Source organism: Ruditapes philippinarum, unplaced genomic scaffold, assembly GCF_026571515.1.
Source record: "Ruditapes philippinarum isolate M1 unplaced genomic scaffold, ASM2657151v2 ctg17770_1_1_1_1, whole genome shotgun sequence".
In the NCBI taxonomy this organism is placed as follows: Eukaryota; Metazoa; Mollusca; class Bivalvia; order Venerida; family Veneridae; genus Ruditapes; species Ruditapes philippinarum.
The window spans coordinates 14,874-35,225 of record NW_026859427.1 but is presented as its reverse complement, the minus strand read 5'-3'; the positions used below and the strand labels follow the sequence as shown (position 1 = coordinate 35,225).

Here is a 20,352-nt window from a genome sequence, read left to right as displayed (position 1 = left end):
TCTCATTGAGGAGGAGTGCAGTGCTTAAGAATGATAACTCTACCCTGCATTATTTTTGAGTTATTGCCCTTTGTTATTTTTCAAAATTAATTTTTGTCCAGAGCATAACTCAAAAAGCCTTTGAGATATCAAAATGAAACTTCATAGGTGCATAGATCTCACTCAGGAGGTGTGCACTGCACAAGAATGATAACTCTACCTTTTATAATTTTTGAGTTATTGCCCTTTGTTCTTTTTCATACTTAATTTTTCAATTCAATTTTTTTCTCAAAAAGTATTTGAGGTATCAACTTGAAACTTCATAGGTGGATAGATTTTACTAAGGAGGGATGCAGCACACAAGAATGATAACCTACCCTGCATTATTTTTCATTAATTGCCCTTTGTTATTTTCAGCCATCAGTATTCACATAGGTTTCAAATCTGTAATCATTATAGCCATCAGTTTTCATTACCAAAAGACCTCTTAAAATGGAATTATTCCGCTACTACATATACATTCTTCCAATGAGCAAACACATTCGGCGGGGGATGGCCATGTTGACATGGCTCTTGTTTGGTTATTTTTTTTCAATGTTCTTTTTATTTATTTATTCCACTCCAATCATTATTTATTCGATCCATGCGCTTAATTAACAAAAATTCATCCTTTATACAAATAAAACAACAAATCATAATCATGAGGCACAAAATTACATATGCATGTTCAACTTCTATATAATTTTGAAAAGTGCCGTACGGCTAGACAATACAGTGAGTCCTGGCTAGTCGTACGTGACTCACGTACGGCTAGGACTTTTGGCTAGCCGTACGAGCCCGTACGGCTAGCCACTTCCTATTTATTATGGTAGATTCCACTACGTCTGTTTAAATTTTATTGATTTTCATTATAAACAATTTATTTTTTCAAAAATTTGCAATAGATATTAAAGGAATATTGATAATTTTCAAAAACATCAATTTTTTCAACCTTAAACGGTATAATAATGATAGAAAAATAGAAATATCATGTAACTGTGTTATGTACTTCATTTGGTGTAATTCCCCAGAGCTAAATCCGCAACGTACCGGAAAAAGGTGTTTAGCTAGGTTTTCGAAAAGGTCAATTTTAAACAAACATGCCATAATTTTTAGACTCATTTCCGGGACACTTTTCATTTGGAAGTGAGGCATTGGTCAGCAAACATTTAAAAAAAAATTTACATAGCACTCTACATTTTACATACAAACCTATATTACAGGTATTTACAACTTGCAAATTTATTGACACCATGAACAAAAGACAGAATGTCAATAATTTTTAACAGTTTTTCTATCTTTTTTAAGTATTTAGGCGTCGTAAATTCAATTTATCACAGACTTGATTAAAGCTATGTTAATTAAGGACAATAAGCCATGTCGTTTGCCTGAAACATTCCCTAAACCTTGTAGATTTCATCACCTCATAATTAACGTAATTTTCACGGTGTTTGACCACTAATTACTGCCTGCAGGCAGATTAAATTTATACTGGCCAGTTGTTAATCACAGTGTATGACATCTTCGCTCAGGAAGCCAGAGGGGGTAAACAATTAATCTTTTAATTGATCAAAACTATTGCCGATAATTGTTTGTTGGAAGGCGCAAATAGATGTACCAATCAAAGGATTAGTGTCACCATTGCATTGCTGTAAGGGGATAATTGTTCGTTATTAGTGTTCTAGACTAGTTTATAAAAACTTGACAATAAAATTATATAAAAATGTAAAGTTTCTTTCTTTAGGGAATGTTTCAGGCAAACGACATGGCTTATTGTCCTTATAATCAAGTCTGTGATAGATTGAATTTACGACGCCTAAATACTTAAAAAAGATAGAAAAACTGTTAAAAATTATTGACATTCTGTCTTTTGTTCATGGTGTCAATTTTAGATTTTTTTTTACCAGAACATTAATTATCTGGGGATACCTCCGGGACAGACACCTTATTTCCGGGACTCTCCCGGACATCAGGGACATTATGGCATGTATGTTTTAAAACAAAAATTAAATTACATGTATGAATCTCCTTAATCAGGCTGGTGAAAATGCCTGATCAGACTTACGGACATAAAAAATCATATTTCTAGAAAAAAAATAAAGAGATTTCTTTAAACTTTATTTGTTTATTGAACATAATGTATAACATAAACAGAAAGAATAGTATTTGGTGAATGTCAGACATAATCCCCTTCGGACAAAATCCCCTCCACTTACCCGGACAAAATCCCCTTCATTGGTGGACATAATCCCCTTCATTTTTTTGCAAGGCTGGACAAAATCCCCTTCACTACCCAGACAAAATCCCCTTGTTTCATAGGTTTCTAATGTATTATTATGCTCCATACAAATTGATGAATACTGTATTATTATACTCCCTAAAAATTGATGAATAATGAACTTTTGTTTTGTTTTTTTTTATAATTATGCATCAATAGTTAACCTTTATTTAGTTTAGAAGTTTTCATTAAAATTATGGTAAATTATCAACTGCATAACACATATTTGATTAGGCAATTTATTTAATTGTTTTAAATTGATTAGTATGAAAAACATTTTTATTAGCCAATAATTGTTTCATTGATTGTATAAGTTGATAATTCTAATTGATATATACTATCCATTGTTACAATTTCTATTGATGAAAGAATGATAATTTAATCAAACCAAGATCACTGCACTACTTGATTGATTGTTATGAATGCTTTAACAAAGCAATTTTAATGTGATTTTAATGTTGCTAATTGAATGTGCTTTTCTGCTGAAATATTTTCTACTTATTTATACATTAAGATATTTACTACACAGCATAATGCAGTATGTCACTCTCATACCCACTTTATAAACCGAAAATTCCTCCGAGGGGGATTTTGTCCTAGGTAGCAATTTTATGAAGGGGATTTTGTCCACTTCAAAATTTCACACATGAAGGGGATTACGTCCACCCATGAAGGGGATTATGTCCGGATATACAAAAATACATGAAGGGGATTTTGTCCGAAGGGGATTATGTCCGTACACCGTATTTGGTAGCTGTCACTTTTGTGAGAACCTTATGTTCTTGGGCATGCTATTGATGTCACAGACAGCATTATTATGCTAGTATATTTTCTACTTTCAGGTAAAGCATTAGAGGAATTAGCAAAGGAGAAACCCCAAATGAAAACTGTTGAAACACATACAACAGGCTTCATAAAAACTCTAGAAAGTGTTGAAGCTGGTCTTATGAAACAGATTCAGTACCTGACTCAAGTTTCTACAGGTACAAGACAAGAAATGTTTCACATGGAGTATTACAAACAAGAAAAATTCATAAACTCCTTTATAAACCATGTGATGATTATTTTTAAAACTGTGAAATTTTTACTCCTGTCAGGCTGCTAAAATTATATATAAAAATGTTGTTACTTAAGGCTAGCTACCTGTACACCACCTGCCACTCGTCTGGTTGCACCATAAAATTTTTTTACTGGATGTGTCCGGCATAAAATATCAGACTACTAAAATTATTCACCCTGTTAGACTGATGCAAAAGTGCAGCTGAATAAATGAACATAGAAATGTTTTGCCTGTTGTGTCAAATTACATGCACTAAAATATTTCAACTTTCATGTTGAACTTTTCATGTGTTTCACTTTTCTTGGATTATTTAACATTTTAAATTAATTAAAATGAAAAGGTCTTTTCTGACTGGACTTTAATGACCTGTTTTTTAGCTCACCTGTCACAAAGTGACAGGGTGAGCTTTTGTGATCGCTTTTCGTCCGGCGTCTGTCCGTCGTCCGTCCGTAAACTTTTGCTTTAAATGACATCTCCTCATAAACCACGAAGCCAATTTCATCCAAACTTCACAGGAATGTTCCTTTGGTGGTCACCTTTAAAAATTGTTCAAAGAATTTAATTCCATGCAGAACTCTGGTTGCCATGGCAACCGAAAGAAAAAACTTAAATATCTTCTTTTAAAGAACCCAAAGAGCTAGAGCTTAGATATTTGGCATGAAACATCTTCTAATGAGTGTCTACCAAGTTTGTTCAAATAAAAGCCCTTGGGTCAAAATTGGCCCCGCCCCAGGGGGTCATTGATTTTCCCTATATGCATATAGTAAAAACTTAAAAAATCTTCTTTTAAAGAACCCAAAGAGCTAGAGCTTAGATATTTGGCATGAAACATCTTCTAATGGGTGTCTACCAAGTTTGTTCAAATAAAAGCCCTGGGGTCAAAATTAGCCCCGCCCCAGGGGGTCATTGATTTTCCCTATATGCATATAGTTAAAACTTATAAAATCTTCTTTTAAAGAACCCAAAGAGCTAGAGCTAAGATATTTAGCATGAAACATCTTCTAGTGAGTGTCTACCAAGTTTGTTCAAATAAAAGCCCTTGGGTCAAAATTGGCCCCGCACCATGGGGGTCATTGATTTTCCCTATATGCATATAGTAAAAACTTAAAAAACCTTCTTTTAAAGAACTCAAAGAACTAGAGCTAAGATATTTAGCATGAAACATGTTCTAATGGGTGTCTACTAAGTTTGTTCAAATAAAAGCCCTGGGGTCAAAATTGGCCCCGCCCCGGGGGTCATTGATTTTCCTTATATGTGTATAGCAAAAACTTAAAAAACCTTCTTTGAAAAAATCCCAAATAGCTAGAGTTTAGATATTAAGCATGAAACATCTTCTAGTGAGTGTCTACAAAGTTTGTTCAAATTAAAGCCCTGGGGTCAAAATTGGCCCCGCCCCGGGGGTCATTGATTTCCTTATATGTGTATAGCAAAAACTTTAAAAATCTTCTTTGAAAAAACCCAAATAGCTAGAGTTTAGATATTAAGCATGAAACAACTTCTAATAAGTGTCTACAAAGTTTGTTCAAATAAAAGCCCTGGGGTCAAAACTGGCCCCACCCCAGGGGTGTCATTGTTTTTAACTATATGTGTATAGTAAAAACTTAAAAAATCTTCTTTTAAAAAACCCAATGAGCTAGAGCTTAGATGTTTAGCATGAAACATCTTCTTATGGGTTTCTACCAAGTTTGTTCAAATAAAAGCCCTTGGGTTAAAATTAACTCTGCCGGGGGGAGGGGGGAGAAGGTCATTGTTTTTCCTTATATGTGTATAGCAAAAACTTAACATCATGAAACATCTAACATCTTCTAATGGGTGTCTTAATTCCAAGTTTGTTCAAATAAAAACCCTGGGGTTTAAACTAGCTCCGCTTCGGGGGCCTATATACAGGTGAGCGACCTCAGGGCCATTATGGCCCTCTTGTTTCTATATTCCACTGTTACAATTTAGAGTTAAATCATTTTTTTTTTTTTCATGTGTTATTTAGGGTTTTGTATTATTTAATATTCAATTATAAGTATTTGTGTTTAATAGGTCAGCCACATGAGGGTTCCTGCTACGCTGCACAGAAAGATTTGTTGATGGCATATCACCGTAAAGCTCATGTTCAAAGCCGTCTCGAGGAGTTAGAAAAAATTCACTCTGAACAAAGACCTAAACATCTGCAGCTTTCTAAAAGTTATTCACTACCTCCAATGGCACATGGTGCCCCTGGTTCAACAGGAAATCAATGATATATTCATAGGATATGAATGTTTCAGACTGTTAGACTTTTGAGATCAGTTTTTGAATAAAAGGTCAAAAGTGATCTTTGATATAATTGAAATACTGACGGCAAAAAGGGAATATACATTATGGAAGTTCATGATATAAGGTGTTTTCAGCATTGTGATCGTGAAAAGAACATCCTGTGTTTTAATGTTCCATTGCTATGCCCTCTTTGTGACAAGGATTTGACTAAATCGAGGCTTAGGATCCCTCCGTATATAATTGAGACGCCATTTATCATGGCAGAACATTCATCGTGTTGTCTGGTTATAAAACCAACTGTTGGACACTTTCTATCAGACTTTACAGATAGCTCGAATCTTCATATCGGATTGACAGATTCAGACGGAAAGGTGCATGAGTTTGATGAAAGAGGTATAACAGTTGGGGACAGATCTTGGACACATTGTTTATGTGTAAAAATACTAGATGATAATAACCAGCTTGAGGAAGACTGGGACACCAATCTTGTAAAGTTTATTAATGACAGACTGTGGAAGAAAGAGTTCTATCAGGAGAACTCTCATAATTGTTACGATTTTGTTGTACGTTTTCTACAACATTTAGGATTAGACAGGCATTTTTCATGTCTTGTTGATAGGTCAATATTTTGTGAGAAGATGATAGTGCCTGTGACACATAGAGCAGGGAAATATATTAGTCTATACAGACAAATACAAAAATCTGGTCTTGTTATACAGAAAGTGGGGTGTCCAGGATAAAAAAAATAAACTGCTTATCAAAAAGTGAATTATGAATTCTAAAAAGGAAACCCCTTTCAACTTTAATAGACAATTGTAAATATCACTGTGTAAATGACTATTTGTACTGTTTATAAATTGATACAATTTTACTGCAAATACTGCCACAGTTATCATATCAAATAAAGGCTTAAAGTTTATTTAGCTTTTATCTTTCTACGACATATTTATTGTGCTAGCAGCTAACATGTAATTTCATTGCTGTTTACAATTTACTGTAGGTTTGTAACAAAAATTTCTTTCAATTTGGATCATGATGCTTATAAATATTTCATATACAGCTAATTATTCATATATGGCTCGGGATTTTATCTCTATAAAGAAGAAAATAACCTGTGTAAAATAACCAGGTAAACAATGCTCAGGCTGATCTTTTTCCTTAAAATTTTCATAAAATGAGGGTATTGTGTACTGGTCTGAGACCATCAACCGGACACTTTTGGAACATTTTTCCGTACAGATTTCATAATTTTTAACCTAGAGACCACAAAATTTGACACAGTTCAGCTAGGTTCTTCTCCTAGCTAACAAACTAGTTTGTTTATTTCTGATTGTATTGACACTTATATCTGAGGCTCGACAAGGAGGGTATCAAAATTACCTAAATTGTCTACACTACAGTACCATGTGTCCGGACAGATATGTACATGATGTGATTTAATTCAGATAAAAGCTTGGGTGTTTTGATTTTTTATTTGTAACATGATATACAATATGTCAGCAACAAATTCTGAAGTTTTGGATATTCTATTATTCACTCTGCAAATGATTATAGCTGGTATATGAGGTCAGGCATTGCTTTCTTGACCCCCGAATTTCAACGTCAACATTCTTGAAATAGACATTAAAATATTACCATTTACGGAGGTTGAAATAAACTTATTTACTTAATTTTAAAAGAAACATGCACTTATTGTTGATAAAAAAGTGACTGACAACCACCGAACAAAGAAAATACTAAATTAAGCATTTTCGGGGCCGTCCGGGTTTGGTGGTTGTCCGGTTTTGGTGGTCCCCAACCAGTAGTATTATAAATTTATGATAGATATATTTGACTGGTAATATGATCTTGTTGTTTGTTAGTATTCTGTATAACCATTTGTAATTGGACATATAACCTGTCAAAAATCTTAATAGTCAAGCAGCTGGTATTATGTATGATTTATTCAACTGTGCATTCATTTATCATTTTCATTTTTAGCTTGTCTGTTTTGAAGAAAAAATGGAGTTATTATGATCGCTGTAGGGTCATTGTCATACAAAAACTTTAATGTAGCCCATTATTCAAACATTTTAAAAGATACGAGCACCAAACTCGGAACACTTCCTTATCAGGGCAAAGTGTAGCTGTAAGCTAAAGGGCAATAAGCCTGAAAGCTACATTTTTGGAGTTTTGTCCCTTCTTAATCTAGAATTTTGTAAAAAAATGCCTATTTAATAAGTAGAATAATTTTGATACATGTACTATGAAAGATATTAACATAAAACTTGAAATACTTCTTCATAATGACAAGGCACAGTTGTAAGACAAGGAACATTATTCTGAAAGCTAAACTTTTGGAGTAATGTCCCTTGTTAACTTACAATTTGTAATGTTTCCTAAACTTTAAAATCAACATGAAACTTGTAATAGTTGATTATTATGACATTGCACAGTTGTAAGATCAGGGTCATTATCCTTAAAGCAAAACTTTTACGAGTCATATCCCTTTTTAACTTCTTGATAAATTTGGTTACTGATAATCATTGCCCTCAATAGATCAACATTTACATGGCATGTGGGTCTCATTTATCCCAACACATCAATGTGAACCTCCGTGACATAGATGTTGCCCAAATTCTTTCTCTTTTCCCATTTGTCCTTAAAACTGAGCCAAGCTAAACTTCACAAAATAAATTGATGATGTATCAGGTTATTGGAATATTTTGATATCTTCAAGACGAGACAATACACATCATCCAGACTATATATAGAGGATATTGAATAAGTGTAGGTTAATTGTTTTATTCAAAGAGTTCAATAAATTTAGTATTAAATCTACACAAATATAATATTCTATTTATCACATATTCGTAATAAGAACAGTTTAAACAAATTAGTAATTTTTCATTGACACACCTATATTGTAAAGCTAACAGAGCACTTAAACACTGTTTGAATATAACGCAAATGATGTCGCGTTAAATTGTTATTACGCTAGTGTTATATCGTTTTTGTATTTTTTGATCGCAAGATCAGTAAATCCACGGTCTAACACAAAATTTCCTTACAGACCTAACAACGCAAAGTAGTTCTCACTCAAAACTGCTTAAAAACCAGCAATTTAAAAGAAAGAATAATTTTTAATGTAGGCATTTAACGAATTACAGTGCATTAAAAGTTTAGATTAGTCAATAGAAATATGAGGTTACAATCACAAATTTCGCGGATGAATATCTTTTTTTATACGCCCGTTTGAAAAACGGGACGTATTATGGGAACGCCCCTGGCGGGCGGGCGGCGTCCAATTTTGTCCGGAGCATATCTCCTACATGTATGGAGGGATTTTAATGAAACTTCATATAAATGTTCACCACTATGAGGAGCAGTGTCGCGCACATGAACCAGGTCTCTAGGTCAAAGGTCAAGGTCACACTTAGAGCTCATTGAAAAATGCTTGTCCGGAGCAAAACTTCCACATGTATAGAGGGATTTCAATATTACTTGGCACAAATGTTCACCATTGTGAGGTGGAGTGTCGCGTGCAAGATTCAGGTCCTTGCGGCCAAGGTCAAGGTCACAGATAGAGGTCAAAGTTCAGATAAAAATATGAAGATGTGTATATGGACCATTTAGTCATCATTTATTGAGGGATTGTAACACAAATGGTCATTATCAAGACTATGGCTGTGATACATATAATTTAGGTCAATATATACAAGGTCAAGGTCACTAAAGATGATGAAATATCCAGATTTTGTAAATAGAATTTAATCAAAGGGAGACAACAAAGTTATTACTTTGTTCATAAATGACTTACACAATTACTCCCCTTGATCTATTTTCTAAAAATAGAATTTAATCAAAGGGCATGAAATAATCCTCTTTCTTGGACTTGAGTATGTTGTAAAGAATGTAACATTTATTTACACATGTTTCATTCATTGGTCAAGATACTTAACTGTGATAACTATGGTGTTGTGTAGACTTGGTATTTGTTCATAAAGATCATACAGTAATTACCTTATCAAATGTAAATACTTTCTCATAGAAATTTAATTATATTTTAATTTTCAAGTAAATATCAGTTCAGCTCATTCAAAGATTAAGAATTGTAATGAAATGTATTTCCCTAGAATAAAATCTTAAATCAGAATTTTTTAGTTATTAAATTACATGTACTTTTTATACGCCCGTTTAAAAAAAGATAAAAATATGAAGATGTGTATAGGGACGATTTAATCATCATTTATTGAGGGATTGTAACACAAATGGTCATTATAATGACTACGGCTGTGACACATGTACTTTTAGGTCAATATATGCAAGGTCAAGGTCACTAAAGATGGTGAAATATCCAGATTTTGTCTGGAGCATATCTCCTACATGTATGGAAGAATTTTTATAATACTTTATGGAAATGCTCACCACCATGATATGTATTGCTCCATGCATGATCCAGGTCTCCAGGTCAAAGGTCAAGGTCACACTTAGAGCTCATTGAAAAACGCTTGTCCGGAGCAAAACTTCTACATTCATAGGGGGTTTTCAATATAACTTTGCACAAATGTTCACCATTGTGAGGCTGAGTGTCGCATGCAAAATTCAGATCCCTGCGACCAAAGTCAAGGTTACACATAGAGGTCAAAGTTCAGATAAAAATTTGAAGATGGTTATAGGGACCATTTAGTCATCATTTATTGATGGATTGTAGCACAAATGGTAACTATCATGACTACAGGTGTTACACATTTAATTTAGGTTAATATTTGCAAGGTCAAGGTCACTGGAGATGATTAAATATCCAGATGTTGTCCGGAGCATATTTTCTACATGCATGGAGGAATTTTAATGTTACTTTTATAGAATTGTTCACCACCATGAGACGTAGTGCCCTGCACATAAACCAAGTCTCTAGGTCAAAGGTGAAGGTCACAGTTAGAGCTCATAGAAAAACACTTGTCTGGAGCAAAACTTCTACATGCATAGAGGGATTTCAATATAATTTGGCACAAATGTTCATCATTGTGAGGCTGAGTGCCGTGCATAAAATTCAGGTCCCTGTGACCAAGGTCAAGGTCACACATTCTGTGCATATCTTCCCTATTGATTTGTTTTAAGGTTCATTTAACAACACAGTGCCAAGAATAAAAACTTGCTTGCTAGATAACACTTATCCATAATGCCCCCATCTCCATCTAAAGCTTTTTTGTAAACGGGCGTATTTTGTGACTATGGCACCCTTGTTACCCAATGAAAAATGTTCGGCTTTTTCGGTAAAGCTTAATCAATGAAAATGCTATTTTTAGCTATGTTGATTACCGAATACTCCAGAGCGTTGCACACAAATAAATCTGACTGTCGAGTAGTGGAATATATACATGCCCGACTGTTTCGGCGAGAAGATTTTCGCTAAATTATTTTCATCAGTGTTAAACAACAGGTTTATCGTGAACAAAATACCTCGAAATTAATAAGGATTACAAACACGAAATGGAAATTCTCAAATTAGAATTACAATTTATTTGTTTTTATTCAAGCTACATATGTATTACTTCACCGTGGTGCAGAGGTAGCGCACTCGTTTAGGGTGTGAGAGGCATAATGTTCAAATCCTAGTCGAGGCAACTTTTTTTTGTGAAGTGTCTTTTTTAAGGAAGTAGCCACGATATGCAAGGATAAAGTGTGGCTGTCATAAACAAGAGGGCCCTTGGGCCCTGGGTCGCTCACCTGAGGTATGGGTGAATGCCTGTATTTAGAGTTTGTGAAGGCAAACATTCTAGTTTCAATTAAACTGGGTAAAAGGTGATCTCAGTTTTACAAAGATTTCCCAAAGCTCTGATCGGGTGACTTAGTTTCTGAACCTATTTAACTTAGTTTGAAATCTGCACTAGTTTTTGTTGACATAATATGTTGACAAATGGTTAAATGCGTCAATAACATCATAAAAATCTATGTCACAATATTTTGTGACCAATGTCACTGTGTACAAGTGTATGACAATGACAAAGACTACAAGTAAATCAACATTTTTTTTTTATTATTTATACGAAGACTTGAAATTACAGTGTTAGGTTGAATACAGTCTGAGTGACAAAGATATCTGAAAGAGAAATCTGTAAAATGGTGAAATTTTTAAGAAGAGCTGGTAAGTAAAGCAATGGCTGTTTTTTTGGTTAGCACCATATTTTATTGTGTAGAAATTCTTTCTGTACAACAGTAGATAATTTTGTGATCTGACCAGTAAGTTTCTACTGTACCCACAGTGGCATCAATATTTGTTATTATCAAGTCTAATGCTGATAGATTATCAGTTGTAGGTTCATTAAGATGTAATTTACAGTTAAGCTTATCATACAAATACTGCAAAACACCCCTATGACAATTTAAAACATCAATATTAAAATCACCCAGAATAACTAAAGGTTTATGAGGTACCAAATGTGGAAAGAGTTTCTCTGTCAGCATAGTGCGAAAAGCAGAATCTGACATTTTTGGTGATTTATACAATATTACAACTTGCATTTCACTTAATTCTCTTGCAACATTCAGAAGAACAAATTCAAAATTCTGGGAGCTAAAGCGGTCTGCAGATTTTATTAATACATCAGCTTTGACATAAATAAGTAACCCATGTGGAGGTCTTTCAGATGTTGATGCAGTACACTGGTCATTGCGTATTAAATGGTATCCCTGTATCTGATAAGAAGTATCATTATCATTTTCATGTAATCTAGTTTCTGCCAATCCAATAATATCACAAGACAACAATCCTTGATCATGTTTCACATCAATGAAATGCTTGTTTAATGACCTACAATTGTTGAATGCGATTTTAAAATCCATTTTTGAAAATAAATGTATAGATTCCAAGGGAACATAACACAATTCTAGAGAAGCATCTTTAAGCAATCTCTCCATTTCTGTTTTAACTTTTTCATCAACTTGTAAAGCCTGCTCATTAAAATTGAGAATTTGAAGCTTTTCTAAAGACCGTACTCTACTTAATGCAACGTAATGAAAGTGAGGAACTTTTCGTGTTTTTCTTTGGGATAAGTCAATCACGAAACTATCAAGTGTTGTTCCTTGTGCTCTATGAACTGATCTCCCAGCAGAAGGTTGTAATGGAAACTGGATCCTTTCAAAAGTTTTTTTGTTATATGTAAAGGTCCTTGTGATATCAAATGTTGGTGTCCAATTTTCATTTATTTGTTCATGATAAAAGCCTCGACATTTTAATCTAGTTCCACAACCAGCTTTCAAATCCACAAATTGAACCCATATGATACTAGGACGTTGTGTTTCCTTCAGTTTATACTCTATGAACTTTACAACACATGACGCACCATTTGCAAGGCCATCTTCAGTATTTGTATTGACAGTTAAATCATACAACATCCCTATAACAATATCCAATGAACAATGAAGATTAGCAGTTCTGTTTGGATCAGTGGGCAATCTTTTGATAGCCTCTTCTTGTTTATCCTTTGATAATTTTGGTGAAACAACAGAATCATGACAAAGAATGGACACTTTTTGATTGTTTGAACTGTTTAGCAGTGTATCATTGAAAATATGCATGTAATAGTTTTCAGCAAATAGATGTGGGGAGTTTACTTGATAATTCTTAGCACTGGATTCAACTTCACAACCTTTAAGAACCATTTTATCTTCTGTTGTCAGTGAGTTAATTCTCAGCCTGTTTAATAAGTCTGCAAATGGTAAATCATCCTTTTGTCTCATTACTTCTGATAACTCGTATATAAGAAACAGTTCTTTCCATAAGTTCATGGACAAAGATGCAGCATCACGACTTAAATCATTAAATATCCAATCACCATTTACAGGTTTTAACTGGAATAAATCTCCCACTGCGATAATGCTTACACCTCCAAATGGTTTGCGAGTGCCTTTTAATTCTTGCAGTCTCTGATTTATGAAGCTCATCATAGTATTACTAACCATTGAAATTTCATCAATTATGACAACAGATAAATCTCGATATTTGGATCTGAATGTGTTCAAGCTGTCACATGTTAATGTTTGATCAGACTGTTTGTACTTCTGCTTAAATGCGGACGAAATAGTAGAGCCATTTATATTGAAAGCCGCTTTTCCAGTATATGCACACAAGAGCACCCTTACATCATCAGAGTTTTCTCCTTCTTTCAAATTAAGCATTCTATATAGTGTTTGATACAATGCTCTTATAACAACACTTTTACCAACACCAGCACCACCAGAAAGAAATGTATATAAAGGTGCATCTTTTGTTTTTATCCAGTGAACAACATGATTGTAAAACTCTTTCTGTTTTGAGTTTAACGAACGCAGAAGAGCTCTGTATTCTTCATCTGATAAAATATTTTCATTAGAACTTATTTGTGCAGATGAAATGGAACAACCAATTTCTATGCCAATGTCATATTCTCTTTGTTCACTTACTCTATCTGGATTGAAATAGATAAATGTTTCTGACTCTACTGGTTCTTCTTCAGCAGTTTCTGCTTCTTCTTGCTGAGTTCCAGGAGCAATTTCATCATATGCATTGTATTCTTCTTCAGCCATATTTCTTGCTAATTCTAACTCATCAACATGATGTTCATAACATGCACATTTTTCATTTACAGCATTTTGGACTGATTCATACTTTTCTTTGTGTGTTGCAAAGTGTCCAAGTAAATCTCTCTCTTCATTTCTCCAGGGATAAAAGAGAAGTAGTTTTTCTCTATAATAGTTTTCTTCATCTGTTTTACGATTAAATCTTACATACCTTATGATTTTTGAATTACGGCGTCTTCTGATTTTTATACCACTTTTCAGTACGCAAATGTTTTGGCAATCATCAAAATATTCATCTCCTGACATTTCATCATGTTTTTCATCATCATTTTGTTCTGAATTACTTATATCTTCCTTATCATCTGGGTAAATCACTTCTAACTGTGACACATAATCAGCTAAGCAATAGTTATCTAAAGCCTTTGGACGTTTTGAATATCTTTTTATGATGTTATCTGACATGATATCAGTTGAGTCTGCAGGCAACTCATCAAGAGCAGACTTTGACTTTAACAATTGTACTCTTTGGTTTGGTACAGAAGTATTTATAAATACAACGTCTCTTGTACTTCTGGTCAAGGGCATTTGCAAAACTAGATAGACTGCTTCCTGTGCACTCACTTCAACACTGTTTGAAAACACATTTCCAATGTGTCTTACTTGCCTTTTTATATCTAGGTTGCCATTTCTTGCTTCCTTTGCAGCAGCATACATAAGATTACTCATACCACGTTGGGATTTACTTATATATGAAACAATATACATGGCACAAGCATATGGATCCAAGACAAATTGTATGTCAGTATTTGCTTTCCATGCTTTCAATACTACATCATTGTATAAATTTACACGTATCTCATTTGGATTTCTTTTCAAAAACACCTTGGGAGAGTTTAATGAACTTCTAATGCATTTGATATAATCATCCTCATTCATCTGTGCAATATCTGACAAAAATTTCTCAAAAGACATATTGTATCCATGTTTCTGATCATTCATTTTTTTCTGGATTTTTGCATACTGTTTGAGATATTTATCCTTGTCATTTTCAAGAGGAAATAACACCATTGTTTTTTGCAGAGGTGGTAATGGATAACCAAATCGGCATATTCGATCTTGTTTTTTTCTACACGTTCTTGAATGTTTGTGGATTTGGATGTCTACCAATGCCCCAACAAATTCATTGTTAATTGAACATTTTAAGTACTGGTCCACATATGCTGCTATCTCTTCAATTGAGTCTACATTTAATTTTGGAGCATTTTCAACCCACACAATCATATGAATATGCGGAGATCCACGTTGTTGGAATTCAACTCTATAAAAATAATCTGTCACTTTACCTAATGGATTATGATCACTTTTAAGAACAGTATTTATAAACTCTTGAACTCTATGGTCAAAAAACCTTGAACAAGTAACTGGATCTGACTGAATCATTTTTATCTTTTGCTCCCAAGTTAGGTTTTCTATTTGTTCATCGCTGTACTTATCTTTTTGATTTAGATTTGCAAGGATTTTAAGAAGATCTGTCCATCTGGTATCAGCAGAAGACAAGGACATAAACCAAGTTGGTATACCTAACTGTCTTAGCATTGCATAAACATCTTTCTTTCTGGATTCTAAGTAAGCTGGACTGTTTCTCAGCTGTTTGAACAAATAGTAACCTTGATCATTCTTTACAATTGTATCCATGCATTCCCCATTTCTTGCCTGGGCAGCAGTTAATTTGTTTGTACCAGTCTGAATTCTTCTAACAGCTAAATTTGACTTGTCATTTAATTGCTTCATCTGTATTTTTTTTAACTTAAAAAATATGTTAGGCACACTGTTTGCTGCACGTCTATCTTGACTGCGAAGTTCCCACTTAGCAATGTCACTATAATTAACTGGTACTTTTCTGTGTTCATTATCAATTCGCCTTTGACCGCAAAATATGCTAGGGAAACACAGATACTCTGAATCTTTATCTTGAAAAATACTTAGTGGTCGCTGACCCTCACCAGGTGCAAATGTAAAAGTAGCATGTCTGTTTTCAATATCTGCATCATCTAAAAGAGTGTCAATATTTGCAACATTTTCATTAATAACTTCTTCAGCATCAGAGTCATACAAATCTTCTACCGCTGAATGAGAACTTTTATTTTCAGCATTTTTTACTTTTGCACAGCCAATAACTTCACCAACACAGTCTTTAAAGTCAACAGTGCCCAGTGCTTTACATAGCTTAATATTTTCCTCAAAATATTTGTGCAATGCATGTGAGGAATTATCACTGGAACAACGAGAATTATTCAATGCATCTATATTGTTATCAGTGTCACACTCTGGCACAATTTCAGATGTTGCTTTTGACTCAAAAAATTCATTTATGACTTCATTACTGTTTTCTTTAACATCCTTTATCCACTGTTCATCAATGTCAATATTTGCATTTTTATAAAGATTGCTTTTGTTCATTAACCAATGTAAAGCAATAAGTACTCGAAGTGGCCAAACATTTTCAGAAAATGCACATGACTGAAAAGACATCTTTCTTTTTTTAATTTCACAGCTAGAGTGTTAACAACTGGTTGGATATCAACTGGAACATTCACAACATTCCCTTTTATAGATAACTGACGCCCCCTTGGAAGTTCTCTAATTTGCATAAATGGAATACGTAATGCTATTAAGCGTTCTTCAAGAGGAAACAGTTCCAATTCTTTTGGTTTTGTTGGCCATTCCATTCCATTCAAAACTGACAATTTAGGTAATGTCCCCTTTTTAATATTATGCTTACATGTAACACATATCCATTCTTTTTCAGCTACTGACTTTAGACCAGTTATGTACTTATTTTTGTCTTTACAAGTAAAAGTAAGGACTTCTGATACAGATTCCTTAAACCATGTCTGGTGGCATGAACTACAAACATAGATGGGACCTTCTTGTATGTTTTGATGAAATTTCGCAATACACTCTTCTATATCATTACCACTTTTTTTTCGTTTTGCAGTTACCTTTTCTGCTTCTGAAAATAATGGATTTTTACGTTTTTCAGATTTTCTTTTACAATCTAGTATTTTTTCTTTGCTTTTGTTTCTTTCATCTAATCTCCGCTGTTGCTTAGCAACTCTTTCTTTTTCTAATGTATATGGATTTAATCTTGCCTTTCGTTTTGATTTATTCTGTACATCAGTTTCTTTTTGTTTAAATGCTTCATCTGTCCGTGCCTTTCGTTTGGACTTATTTTGAACCTGTATTTCTTTTTGTTTAAATGCTTCATCTGACCGTGCCTTTTTTTTGGACTTATTTTGAACCTGTATTTCTTTTTGTTTAAATGCTTCATCTGTCCGTGCCTTTTTTTTGGACTTATTTTGAACCTGTATTTCTTTTTGTTTAAATGCTTCATCTGTCCGTGCCTTTTGTTTGGACTTATTTTGAACCTGTATTTCTTTTTGTTTAAATGTTTCATCTGTCCGTGCCTTTTGTTTGGATTTATTTTGTATTTGCATTTCTTTATGCTTGTATTCGAGACATTTTCGAGATTCCTGTTTAGCTATTTTCTCTTGCTCTAAAATAAGTGGATCTGACCGTGCCTTTTTTTTGGACTTATTTTGAACCTGTATTTCTTTTTGTTTAAATGCTTCATCTGTCCGTGCCTTTTGTTTGGATTTATTTTGTATTTGCATTTCTTTATGCTTGTATTCTGGACATTTTCGAGATTCCTGTTTAGCTATTTTCTCTTGCTCTAAAATAAGTGGATCTGACCTTGCCTTTTTTTTTGACTTATTTTGAACCTGTATTTCTTTTTGTTTAAATGCTTCATCTGACCTTGCCTTTTTTTTAGATTTATTTTGTATCTGAATTTCTTTTTGTTTGAATGCTTCGTCTGACCTTGCTTTTCGCTTTGACTTTAAAGTGAATTCTTTATCTTTTACTTTGAATTGATCACTTTGCCTTCGCTTTTGCATGTACAGTCTCATGTAGGCTTTTCTATCACTTTCTCCTTCTTTATTCTTCTGTTGCTGTTTTTGGTATTGGTGTTTAAAGTACTTCCCAATCAATATTGTATCATTTTTTACTTTTGTCTTAAGCCCAACTGCAGGATAACTATATGTCCTTTCTTTTACTTTATGGTCAATAGACTGTTGCTTAATGTTTTTTTTAACTACTTCACATAATTGTTCATCTCTTGGCATGACAGAAAAGTTAGTGGATTTCTTTTGCTTTTTGTAAGAAACTGTTTGCCAAACATCATCAGCATCAGTTTTGCTGATATCAGTTATTTTCTGCTGATTGTTAATGTACATATTATGGTATTGTGAAGTGCATTGAACTACATTAAAGTTTAAAGGCAATATTTCATATTGGCTCATTATATCAATATTTGCACTTTCATACATAGCATACATAAATGTAACAAGGTTTTCAAGTTTATGAAATGACATTAATACAGACTTTCCATCAACATCTGACAGTCCATATTCTCCATGTGAATGTGAATCAAACAGCCAAAACTCTTCATCTTTAAGAAACACCGCAGAACAAATTGATCCAATCATGACCAATGCATGGTTTGCTCTTTGAAATGTTGCATACAAGGCTTGATGTAAAGTTGGCAAGTCTGTATCTCCGAAATGCTGAATAGTCAATCCTGATACAATGTTTCCTTTTCTTATTTGTACAACTTTGGACAAAACATTCACTTGATCAGGCATTTCATCAAGACTTAACAATCGATGCTTAAATCTACCAAGTTGTTTTAAATTATTAACAACATTCCTGTACAGCTCGTCTCCAATGTTTAAGACCTCATCAATATTTTCTGTTGTTATCAAATCAGAATATTTTGAATATATCAAAGCACATAATGAGTTAATAGTACATTGACTACCTCTAGTTTGAATAGAAAATCTATTATTTGCTTGACTAAAAGAACCAAATACTAACGACAAGCAGCTGAAGGGCATACCAGTGCAATATGACTCATAAGACTTATTCACAAGTTTGCTTTGTTCTTTTTCCATTGCAGAAGATGTATTGCATATTCTTTGATTCAAATTTGAGTTTTGAGATAACATTTGTTCCATTTCGGAATATATAGCATTTGTTTTGTTTGAGTTTTGTTTTGTGTTTGCCGTACTGATGGACGGACTTGCAAGCGCCCTGAAAGCTCGTGCACTGACCAGACTTACATCAGGTGCTTTTTGGGCTCTGAATGCCGTCAAATTGACTGGACCTACATCAGTTGCCCCAGCGACCATGTCTGCCGGCACGATGACCGGACCTATGACAGGTGCTGATGGGGCCCTGTCTGCCGGAATAATGACGGGACTTATGACAGGGACTACATCAGGATCTTCTGCCAACGTCTGCTCCCTCGTTACCAATATTGCCCTCCTGGCCTTTGCCTTCTTCCATGCTTTACTGAGTGGCATGTCTAACTGAAATGATAAATAAGCAAGAGATGAGATACAGCTCTTTGTTACAGATTTTACAACATAAAAACATGTTTAGGTCATGAAATTTTTTGTTTTGCAAAAAGAAAAGTTCAGGCACAAAAACCATATTTTCATGTTAACAGAATGAGTTTACAAAGATATTGTCAACATTTGGCATTTGCTTAAAAATCCCGATTTAAGCTGCTTTAATTCACATTTGCTTACACTGATAAATATGATATCAATAAAATTGGAATTAATTAACAGGATCAATAAAATAGTCTAAAGCTAATTTTATCTTTTTTTCTTTTTAAGAACAAGCAAACTCAGCCTTGAAACTCATTACTACTGTTTTACCCATTAATTTTAGCAAAGACATACCTTTCCTATGCTGGAAAGCTACCACTGGAGCAGTTCTAACAGTTTCCAATGAAACAACGATGTGGCAGAAGCACTTTGTAATTTCAGAAACACTAGAGTGTCACAACCTTATGTTACAAGGTATTAAATGTCACTAGCACTATAAGTGTCACAATGTATCACATATCACAAGCACAATGCACAATCACAAATATGTTGTCTCTGTTATATATCACAATGTTATTTCACAAAAAGTCTTGTCAATAAATATTGTTTATCTATGGTTATCTTTCAAATAGTCTCTTCTATAAATGTTTGTGTCCAATGGGACGATACTATGAAAAATATAATATATTACACCTACCTGGTACAGAAGACACACAAGATACTTATTTTAGATATACAATTTATGTTCTGTTAAA

The 20,352-nt window shown here is 33.7% G+C and overlaps 3 protein-coding genes across 4 annotated transcripts; 2 read left to right on the top strand and 1 right to left on the bottom strand.

The window, feature by feature from the left end:
* The first annotated feature begins 1,981 nt into the window (after positions 1-1,981).
* On the top strand, positions 1,982-5,591 carry LOC132756486 (mediator of RNA polymerase II transcription subunit 11-like). Of its 2 annotated transcripts, XM_060747567.1 has the most exons (3): positions 1,982-2,005; positions 3,139-3,279; positions 5,388-5,591. In XM_060747567.1, the coding sequence occupies exons 1-3, from the start codon at positions 1,999-2,001 to the stop codon at positions 5,585-5,587; spliced, it is 348 nt and encodes a 115-aa protein (XP_060603550.1). In that variant the 5' UTR covers positions 1,982-1,998; the 3' UTR covers positions 5,588-5,591. The 2 variants fall into 2 exon arrangements, with proteins under 2 accessions (XP_060603550.1, XP_060603548.1); XM_060747565.1 differs by lacking the exon at positions 1,982-2,005 and having other exon boundaries at positions 3,099-3,279.
* Positions 5,592-5,707: 116 nt separating this feature from the next.
* Positions 5,708-6,522, top strand: LOC132756485 (MKRN2 opposite strand protein-like). Its single transcript, XM_060747564.1, has one exon. It carries the CDS (start codon positions 5,708-5,710, stop codon positions 6,341-6,343), a length of 636 nt encoding a protein of 211 aa, XP_060603547.1. The 3' UTR covers positions 6,344-6,522.
* Positions 6,523-11,771: 5,249 nt separating this feature from the next.
* Positions 11,772-16,604, bottom strand: LOC132756482 (uncharacterized). The gene has a single exon (XM_060747562.1). The coding sequence runs from the start codon at positions 16,602-16,604 to the stop codon at positions 11,772-11,774; it is 4,833 nt and encodes a 1,610-aa protein (XP_060603545.1).
* Positions 16,605-20,352: the final 3,748 nt, after the last annotated feature.

Excerpts from the sequence above, each read along its gene's own strand:
- LOC132756486 (XM_060747565.1), top strand. The coding sequence starts at position 3,114 with ATGCTAGTATATTTTCTACTTTCAGGTAAAGCATTAGAGGAATTAGCA. Across the intron at positions 3,280-5,387 it reads CCTGACTCAAGTTTCTACAG|GTCAGCCACATGAGGGTTCC; the intron begins GTACAAGACAAG and ends TGTGTTTAATAG.
- LOC132756485 (XM_060747564.1), top strand. The coding sequence starts at position 5,708 with ATGGAAGTTCATGATATAAGGTGTTTTCAGCATTGTGATCGTGAAAAG.
- LOC132756482 (XM_060747562.1), bottom strand. The coding sequence starts at position 16,604 with ATGAACAAAAGCAATCTTTATAAAAATGCAAATATTGACATTGATGAA.